The sequence below is a fragment of the Hirundo rustica genome, unplaced genomic scaffold, assembly GCF_015227805.2.
Source record: "Hirundo rustica isolate bHirRus1 unplaced genomic scaffold, bHirRus1.pri.v3 scaffold_435_arrow_ctg1, whole genome shotgun sequence".
Taxonomy (NCBI): Eukaryota; Metazoa; Chordata; class Aves; order Passeriformes; family Hirundinidae; genus Hirundo; species Hirundo rustica.
The window spans coordinates 12,160-22,500 of record NW_026690480.1 but is presented as its reverse complement, the minus strand read 5'-3'; the positions used below and the strand labels follow the sequence as shown (position 1 = coordinate 22,500).

General features: G+C 45.1%; 2 protein-coding genes across 2 annotated transcripts in view; one reads left to right on the top strand and one right to left on the bottom strand.

The window, feature by feature from the left end:
- Positions 1-658, top strand: part of LOC120748017 (serine/arginine-rich splicing factor 4-like) — a gene marked incomplete at its 5' end in the record, with an annotated part of 807 nt that extends 149 nt beyond the window's left edge. Inside the window, 2 exons of the mRNA XM_058424414.1 lie at positions 1-477; positions 622-658. The exon at positions 1-477 is cut by the window's left edge and continues 149 nt beyond it. Of these exons, the coding sequence (XP_058280397.1) occupies positions 1-477; positions 622-658 (514 nt within the window). The remainder of the gene's footprint in view (positions 478-621) is intronic.
- Positions 659-701: 43 nt separating this feature from the next.
- LOC120748018 (butyrophilin subfamily 2 member A2-like) lies at positions 702-5,231 on the bottom strand. Its single transcript, XM_058424415.1, has 5 exons — positions 5,159-5,231; positions 4,093-4,440; positions 2,284-2,568; positions 767-917; positions 702-711 (listed from the first exon to the last, which is right to left on the bottom strand). The coding sequence occupies exons 1-5, from the start codon at positions 5,229-5,231 to the stop codon at positions 702-704; spliced, it is 867 nt and encodes a 288-aa protein (XP_058280398.1).
- Positions 5,232-10,341: the final 5,110 nt, after the last annotated feature.

Below are 10,341 nucleotides of genomic sequence, written 5' to 3'. Positions count from 1 at the left end.
CAGCCAGAGCTGGAGCCAGAGCTGCAGCCAGAGCTGGAGCCAGAGCTGCAGCCAGAGCTGGAGCCAGAGCTGCAGCCAGAGCTGGAGCCAGAGCTGCAGCCAGAGCTGGAGCCAGAGCTGCAGCCAGAGCTGGAGCCGCAAGCAGAGCTGGAGCCAGAGCTGGAGCCGCAAGCAGAGCTGGAGCCAGAGCTGGAGCCGCAGCCGCAGCTGCAGCCGCAGGCACAAGCAGAGCTGCAGCCAGAGCTGGAGCTGCAGCCGCAGGCACAAGCAGAGCTGCAGCCGCAAGCAGAGCTGGAGCCAGAGCTGGAGCTGCAGCCGGAGCTGCAGCCGCAAGCAGAGCTGCAGCCGCAGCCGCAGCCGCAGCCGCAGGCACAAGCAGAGCTGCAGCCAGAGCTGCAGCCGCAGCCGCAGCCGCAGCCGCAGGCACAAGCAGAGCTGCAGCCTCAAGCAGAGCCGGAGCCGCAGCCGCAGCCGCAGGCACAAGGAGAGCTGCAGCCGTAAGCAGAGCTGCAGCCAGAGCTGGAGCCGCAGGCACAGACACAAGCAGAGCTGGATCCGCAGCCGCAGCCGCAGGCCCAAGCAGAGCTGCAGCCTCAAGCAGAGCTGGAGCTGGATCTGCAGCCGCAGCCGCAGGCACAAGCAGAGCTGCAGCCTCTAGCAGAGCTGGAGCCAGAGCTGGAGCCGCAGCCGCAGCCTCAGCCTCAAGCAGAGCTGCAGCCGCAGGCACAAGCAGAGCTGCAGCCGCAAGCAGAGCTGGAGCTGCAGCCAGAGCTGGATCCGCAGCCGCAGCTGCAGCCGCAGGCCCAAGCAGCGCTCACCCTGGAGCTGGCAGGAAACGACGGAGATCAGGGCCAAGTTCAGGAACAAAACCGCCAGGAAAATCCGCAGCCACTGCGAGATGGAGGGCAGGAAAGAGTCTGGGAAAACCAGGGGAAACGATTAAATCGATCAGTCAATTAATTAGCGAATCCGTTAATTATGAAAACGTCGACTGCCACGTTAATCGCTAAATATTCTGTCAATGTGAGGCCTAAACTGAATTTCAAATTCTATTTATTTCGGGCCTAAATATTCCGATGTTTCTTCATTATTTTATGAATTATTTAAGGCTGTTATTTGCAATTAGTTATTAAATATGCAATGAATGATGTAATTATAAAATATTCTATTGATTACTAGCTATTCTATTAATAATTTAAGGCTTTATTAATTATGCAAGGCTTTAATTTTCCATTAATTATTAAATTAATTATTAAATGTACAATTAATTGTTATAGCATTAAATAGTAGATTAAGGATTAACTGCTTTATTAATTATTAAATATAAAATTAATTATTCCACATTTTCTTAATGAATGTTTTAAAACCCCATAATTATTAAATATCCTAATAATGTCCTAAGGATTAAGCATTTCATTAAGCTATTGTATTAATTAATAAACAGTAAATTATCAATTAATTAATGTTGAAAATTAGGAGATAAAACACAGGAGGAGGTGGAGGGGAGGTTTTATTTTCCTTCTAATTAAATCAATCAAAAAATTCTGCTAATAAACAAAATCTAAAAATAAGATGCAAAGGTAGAAATAGATACAAAAATAAAAAAGGAAAAAACAAACATAAACCTATAAGATAAAATAAAAATATTAAAAAATTAAATTTAAATTAAATCGAATTTTAGACTTCAACAAAAGCTGCTCATTTGCAAAGATAAAACAGAATAAAATCAGCAAATCAACCACAAACAATCAATAAAATTAAAGACTGCCAACTGGCAAAAATCAAATTCAGTCAACCAATAAACGATAATAAATGAAATGATAAGACTTTGATGAGAGCTGCTAATTAGAAAAAACAAAACAAAAAAACCCAAAATAAAATAAAATAAAATAAAATTTTAAAATTAGTAAACTATACTCAATAAAAGACTTCGGCGAGAGCTGTTATTCAGCAAACCAAAACAATTTAAAAAAAATAAAAATCAAATGAAGTTAAAGGAAATCAAATCAAATTCAATTTAATAATCGATAAACGACAATCAATAAAAGACCTCGGTGAGGGCTGCTAATTTAGCACAACTAAACCAGAAAAAAAGTGAAATAAAATTTGAATTTAATTTAATTTAATTTAATTTAATTCAATTCAATTCAATTTAATATCCAATGGACAATCAACGAAACTCAAGGCCTCCAACCCTTTGGACTCAACTAATTAGTTTATAAAAAAAACCAACCCCAAATGAACCCAGGAGCGGGGATTTTCCCGCCGGGAATCGTTCCGCACCGTGGACGCGGACCCGCGACTCGCGGGAGGCGTTGAGCCGGCGGTTGAGGACGCGGCAGGAGATGTCCAGGTCGGATCCCGGCCGGATCCTCACGGAACCCTCCACGCTGAAGAGGCCCCCGGGCGTCGCCGTGGCCTTGGCCGTCGTCGCCTCCGGCCGGATTTTGCCGCTCCCGTCCAGCCAGAGCAGCTCCGGGCGCGGGAACCAGCCGGAGGAGCGGCAGGAGACGCCCAGGTCCCGCTTCTCGGGGCTCCGCAGGATCACGGACGGAGGTTCTCCGACGGCTGCGGGATTGGGAAAAGAGGAGTTTGCGGCTCAGTGCCGTCAGATCCGGGGCGTCTGGAAGTCGACGGATCGGAGAGTTGAGGGGGTTGGCGGCAGAGGATGGGGGATGGAGCCTGAGGAATGTGGGATTTTTGGGTTTAATCCCATAAAATCTGGGTTTTCTGGAACTCAAGGATTGAGGAGCTGGTGTCACAGGATCATGGATGGAGCCTGAGGTATGGCTGTGGGAAAACAGTGGGAATTTTGGGTTTAATCCCATTAAATTTGGGGTTTCTGGAACTCAAGGATTGAGGAGCTGGTGTCACAGGATCATGGATGGAGCCTGACCAAAGGCTGTGGAAAAAGAGTGGGATTTTCAGTTTCAATCCCATTAAAATTGGGGTTTCTGGAGCTCAAGGATTGAGAAGTTGCTGCCACAGGATCATGGATGGAGCCTGACCAATGGCTGTGGAAAAAGAGTGGGATTTTCCATTTCAATCCCATTAAATTTGGGTTTTCTGGAGCTCAAGGATTGAGGAGCTGCTGCAATAGGATCACGGATGGAGCCTGACCAATGGCTATGGAACAATAGATAAGATTTTCCATTTCAATCCCATTAAATTTGGGTTTTCTGGAACTCAAGGATTGAGGAGTTGCTGCCACAGGATCATGGATGGAGCCTGACCAAAGGCTGTGGAAAAAGAGTGGGATTTTCCATTTCAATCCCGTTAAACTTGGGGTTCTGGAACTCAAGGATTGAGGAGCTGGTGTCACAGGATCATGGATGGAGCCTGAGGAATGGCTGTGGGAAAACAGTGGGAATTTTGGGTTTAATCCCATTAAATTTGGGGTTTCTGGAACTCAAGGATTGAGGAGCTGGTGTCACAGGATCATGGATGGAGCCTGACCAATGACTGTTGAAAAATATTGGGATTTTCCATTTCCATCCCATTAAATTTGGGGTTTCTGGAACTCAAGGATTCCGTTCATTGAGGAGTTGCTGCCACAGGATCATGGATGGAGGCTGAGGAATGGCTGTGGAAAAAAAGTGGGATTTTCCGTTTCAATCCCATTAAAATTGGGTTTTCTGGAACTCAAGGATTGAGGAGCTGGTGTCACAGGATCATGGATGGAGCCTGAGGAATGGCTGTGGAAAAATATTGGGATTTTCCATTTCAATCCCATTAAACTTGGGGTTCTGGAACTCAAGGATTGAGGAGCTGGTGTCACAGGATCATGGATGGAGCCTGAGGAATGGCTGTGGAAAAAAAGTGGGATTTTCCATTTCAATCCCAATAAATTTGGGATTTTAAATTTAAAAATTTTAAATTTAATTTTAAATATTTTAAAAAAAAAAAAGTTACAAAAATAAAAATTATTAAATGTAAAAAAAATTAACCATAAATAATTTTAAAATTATTTAATGATATCATTATTTCATTATTTCATAATCATAACATGCAAAACTTATTAAAATGTATAAGAACATTTCAAATAATTGCCCAGTTTTGCGCCACCGAGGAAAAACCGGGAACGGCACCAACCTGCCACTTCCAGCTCCACCAGCACCTCCTGGGACACGTTCTGGAACGAGACCTGGCAGCTGTAGGATCCCTGGTCCGAGCTCCGGACGTCCCTCAGCAGCAGGGACACGTTCCCGGCTCGGAATTCCGCGTGGAAAAATTCCGCCCGGCCCCGATATCGCTCATCCGGCTCCTCCCTCCGGCCCTTGCCGCCGTAGCCGCCCACGGGGATCCGCTGGGATCGGCCGTGGAACGTCCAACGGACGGAGAAATCCTCGGGAACGGGCGCGGATCCCAGCCGGCAGGGCAGGACCACCCCGGCCCCGATGATTCCCAGGACGGGAGTTCTGGGAGCGCCGAGGGATCCGCCTGTTTTGGGGTAAAACGGGGCTTGGTTCTGGTTTTTACCCCCCCTTGGAATTTCATCGGGACTGATTCCATCCTCAACAGGAGAGGAATCCAGAGGAAAGCCAAAAAAAAAAAAAAAAAGGGGATGCGGCGCTCATGGATTTATCCTGCAGCGTTTTGAACGATAACTCAATTTCTTGGCCGTTAAAAGAGTTGGGGAAGCCTGGAAAAAATGGATGGAAAAGGGCAAATTCCATCCAAAACAAAAGTTTCAAATCCGGGATTTACCTCCGGAAAATTCCAGGTGGGAATCACCCGCCCCGACAGCGGGTCCCAGGAAGGTTTGGAATGTCCCAGGGCCTGGAATTCATCCCTCCAGCGCCGGGAGATGTGGGAGCTCTCAGATTCCAGAGGACACACGAGGTGTTCCTCGGACATCCCCGCTCCCGGAGGATTCGGGATTGGGACGCGGGCGGTAAAACCATGGAATACCCTGAGCTGGAAAAGGATGAGAGCCGAAGCCCTGGCCCTGCACGGGACAATCCCAACAACCCCCGAGAGCATCATCCCAGCGCTCTGCGAGCTCCGGAATGTTCGGAGTCGCTTCTTCCCTGCGGAGCTGCTCCGCCCTCTGGAAAAGGAACTTTTTCCAGGTTAAATCCCGCGTCCTCGTTGGGTTTTAATTCAGGGTTTGGAGCAGGGTTTCGTGGGAATCGATCCCAGATGGAATTGTCCTCACCTGCAGCCAGGTGGGAGCCGCGCTGGAATGCCAGGACTTGGAGCAGCGCCAGCCACGGGAGGCGGGAATCCATGGAAAATTCTGGAAGGCTGCTCCGGAACCCGCGAGATTCCAGATTCCCTCGGTCCCTTCCCGACGGGAAACGACGAGAGAAGGGAGAGAGGAGAAAATGGGGAGAAACGTCTGTGAAGGACGAGGCGTTTTCCCACGGAAAACGGGATTTCGGGAGTTTTCCTTCCCGCGGATCCTCGTGCGATCGAAACCCGTCCATGAAATTCTCCCGTGGTTTTCCCGGGATTCCGCTTTCCCGTTTTTCCCCTTTCGCCCGGGAGTTCCAAGCGTTTTGTGGGATCTTTGGAAGTGGTTTGGATATCAGATTCTGCTATCGGATTTTAATACTGGATTTTGGGATTATATTTTAATATTAAATTTTAACAGTGCACTTTGATGTTATATTTTGATGCCATTTTTATATTAAATATCAGCATTATATAAAAGTTTTAATATTGTAACTTTAATTTAATATAGTATTATTATGTTTGGATAATATCAGTAGACATTTTGAGATCATATTTTGATACCATGTTTATACTATACATTCTAGTTGATTATAAATATAATAATATTAATTTAATATCATGTTATATATGGATATTATATTTAAAGACTGTATTTTGATTTTTGATTTTAATGCAATATTTTAATATATTTTTATAATTTAGGACTATATGTTTATATTATATTTTGTATTCTGATACTATACTTCGGGATTATGTTTGATATTATAATTTAAATTTTTTTGTCTTTTTTGTTGTTTTAATCTGTTCCATATTTAAAATAAATAATTAATTATTATAATTAAAATTGTATTTCTTATATAATAAACCAATAGATTTATTTATTATTTATTATTTATTATTTATTATTTATTATTTATTATTTATTATTTATTATTTATTAATATAATATAATAATATTTACTTGCAATGAATAACATACACTATAATGACTGTAATTTAATAATAATAATTACTATTGATTTTGAGTGTAATAATACATAATGTAATATTTATAGTTATAGAATTATTATAATATCATGTAATATAATATAATATAATATAATATAATATAATATAATATAATATAATATAACAATTTTATATTTCAAGGTCATATTTTGATATTATAATTTTACATTATTCCCAACTTTCCGTACAATCACAGAATGGTTCTGCTTGGTCCAATGACCAAACCCAGTAATTTTATATGGCAAAAAAATTCCCAAAAGGCAATTCCGTGATTTTATGGATGTGGCTCCAAGGATTTCCCACCCTGGGTGAAGATGAATGATCAAACTGAGCAGCGAGCTGGGATTTCATCGGGATTTAATCCCAATTTCCCAGGATTTCCTGCGTTTCCCTCCATGTCTCAAATCACGGATAAATCCCCTTGCAAAGGAATTCCCACGGGAAAAGAGCGGGAACGCCCCGCATTCCTCCCCATCCGTGAAAACAATTAATTTATTCCCGCTCAACCGATTGATCCCAGTTCCATTAATTGATCCCGGTTAATTCAGGGTTTTTTTTTCCCGATGGGGAATTCCGTACCTGAGTGGGAAGGACCCGACGGCTCCTGGGGGATGGGGTTGGGATCAACCTTTGTCCTCGGATTTATGGTCGCTGGAAGCTGAGCTCGGCATCTTCCGGAGGCGCCGGAGGGGGTTGGAGCTTGGGAGAATTGTCCGGAAAAATCCCGTTCCGCTTCCCGAGTCATCGCTCCGGAGCTGGGAGAGGCTGAGATGTTCCTCCTCATCCTCCCATGGGAAACCATTCCCTGCTCCCTTCCCAGGCTTCAGTGGGAAAAAGGGACCAAAAATTCCAGGAAAAAAGGGAAATCCTAGAGGTGGGACACAGCCATGCTTGGTTTGGGATTTCTTTTTCCCTGGGAATGGCGCTGGGTGCTTTTTGGGATGGGATTATCCCGCTTTTCTTCCTTTTCGTCACGGAAATTCCAAGTTTAGTTTGGGATTATTAGGTTTTTTTGGGGGTGGGGATGGATTTTTTTTGGGGGGTGGGTAAGGCAAAGTTGTTCCCGGTGTTTTTCCTTCTCCATCATGGAAAATTTATTGATGGGGATTTATTGATTAATTAAACCACGATATCAGTTTTTAAAAAGTGATAAAATGCAACGGAACAAAAATAATAAAAATAAAACAAATAAAAATCCCTTGGATTAAGTGTGTGGGGGGGGAAAACGGGGAAAATGTTCCACACCTGGAAGAAATTCCTCCCTGTGAGGATGGTGAGGCCAAGGCACAGGTTTCCCAGAAAAAGTGTTTGGAATACTTCTGGAATGTTTTTTTGAAGGAAAACCCCACAAAGTAATCAGAAAAGAGCTGGTTTTGATCTTCCACCTGGAGCCAGAACTCGGCATTCCATGAATCCCATGGATTTACAGGATGGTCCCCGGCGTGGAGAGAGAGAAAATCTTCAAGAGGAACCAGCCCTGATTTTCCTTGGCTTGGAAGAGTCTGTGAAATTCCAGGAGATCCATCCAGGAGGTGACAAACCCATGACGTTTATCCAAGGAAACCCGGATTCCTTGGAAACATTTTTGGTTTTGGGTCCTGGCCGTCTTTGATCCCACCTGGAATATCACCGCAAATCCCGGAATTTTGCCTTGTTCATTAGTCCCAAAAGGTGGGAATCTCAAAAATCAAATTATTTTCCGGCTCCCTGCCCAACCTGACTGCTTCCCTCTCCCTAATCCAGAAACAAAAGTGGTGTAGGAATAAACAAACCTGGAAAAATTGGGAACTTTAAAGATCTAAACCCCACATTTTTTTCCATATCCGTGGATTCCCACCTGCTCTCTTGCGTTGCGCATTCCCAATTTTAACTCCGAGCCATCCTGCTGATTAGATCCACCCCCAGTTTGGGATTCTCCACCTCCCATTCCCGAGGTTTTCTGAACTGTGGGAAAACCAGGCTGGAAAAGGAGCTGCCCTGCGCAGGCACCGAGGATTTGAAACCTTTGGATCAAGGAGTGCCGCAAATGGAACCTTTGGAATTTCCGGGTCCAGGCCGTCGAGATTGGCTGGAATGTTGCACCTGAGGGGAAAAAAAAAAATGCTTTTGTGGTCAAAGTCCCTTTTCAGGATTTAGTGCAGGAGTTCCTGGAGTCTGTTCCCTCTCAGGCGTGGGAAAAGATCCGTGCCCAGGGAACACAAAAACTCCTCAATTCCCGAATCCACGTGGAATTATTCAACACGGATATTCCGGATTTGTCTGTCCAGGTGAGTCTGGCCGGAGTTAAAAATTCCACGGCGAGGATTTTGGGAGGACGCTGAGCTGGGAGCTTGTTACTGATATTCCCCAGGGAATGATTCATTCCAGGATGAAATTTTTCCTTTGCCCTCGATGGAAATTCCTGGATTTGAGGGTGATTTCAAGTGAAGTCGTTAATGCTCATTTAAAGTTAATTTCTTTGCTGAATTAAATGAGTGAATTAAACAATCGGCCCAGGTCTTTGTGTAACAGGCCGGGTTCGGTGACACCCCAAAGGCAGAGTCTGTGCCTTGTGGGGCACCCCAAAGGATATCCCTGTACTTTATAGGGCACCCCAAAGGATATCCCTGTATTTTATAGGGCACCCCAAAGGATATCCCTGTATTTTATAGGGCACCCCAAAGGATATCCCTGTGCCTTATAGGGCACCCCAAAGGATATCCCTGTCCCTTATAGGGCACCCCAAAGGCAGTCCCTGTGCCTTACAGGGCACCCCAAAGGATATCCCTGTCCCTTATAGGGCACCCCAAAGGATATCCCTGTATTTTATAGGGCACCCCAAAAGATATCCCTGTGCCTTATAGGGCACCCCAAAAGATATCCCTGTATTTTTAGGGCACCCCAAAGGCAGAGTCTGTGCCTTACAGGGCATCCCAAAGGATATCCCTATATTTTATAGGGCACACCAGAGGATATCCCCATATTTTATAGAGCACCCCAAAGGATATCCCTGTATTTTATAGGGCACCCCAAAGGATATCCCTGTCCCTTATAGGGCACCCCAAAGGCAGTCCCTGTGCCTTATAGGGCACCCCAAAAGATATCCCTGTATTTTTAGGGCACCCCAAAGGCAGTGCCTTCACCTTATAGGGCACCCCGAAGGTTATCCCCGTACCTTATAGGGCACCCCAAAGGATACCCTTGTATTTTATAGGGCACCCCAAAGGATATCCCTGTATTTTATAGGGCACCCCAAAGAGAGTCCCTGTGCCTTATAGGGCACCCCAAAGGATATCCCTGTATTTTACAGGGCACAACAAAGGATACCCCTGTATTTTATAGGACACCCCACAGGATATCCCTGTGCCTTGTGGGGCACCCCTAAGGATATCCCTGTCCCTTATAGGGCACCCCAAAGGATACCCTTGTATTTTATAGGGCACCCCAAAGGATATCCCTATATTTTATAGGGCACCCCAAAGGATATCCCTATATTTTATAGGGCACCCCAAAGGATATCCCTGTATTTTATAGGGCACCCCACAGGATATCCCTGTGCCTTATAGGGCACCCCAAAGCATATCCCTGTATTTTATAGGGCACCCCAAAGGATATCCCTGTATTTTATAGGGCACCCCAAAGGCTATCCCTGTGCCTTATAGGGCACCCCCAAGGCAGTCTTTGTGCCTTATAGGGCACCATGAACAGAGTCTCTGTGCCTTATAGGGCACCCCAAAGATTATCCCTGTGCCTTGCAGGGCATCCCAAAGGATGTCCCTGTACCTTATAGGGCATCCCAAAGGATATCCCTATATTTTATAGGGCACACCAGAGGATATCCCCATATTTTATAGAGCACCCCACAGGATATCCCTGTGCCTTGTGGGGCACCCCAAAGGATATCCCTGTCCCTTATAGGGCACCCCAAAGGCAGTCTTTGTGCCTTATAGGGCACCATGAACAGAGTCTCTGTGCCTTATAGGGCACCCCAAAGAATGTCCCTGTGCCTTACAGGGCATACCAAAGGATGTCCCTGTACCTTATAGGGCATCCCAAAGGATGTCCCTGTATTTTATAGGGCATCTCAAAGGATATCCCTATATTTTATAGGGCACACCAGAGGATATCCCCATATTTTATAGAGCACCCCAAGGGATATCCCTGTGCCTTACAGGG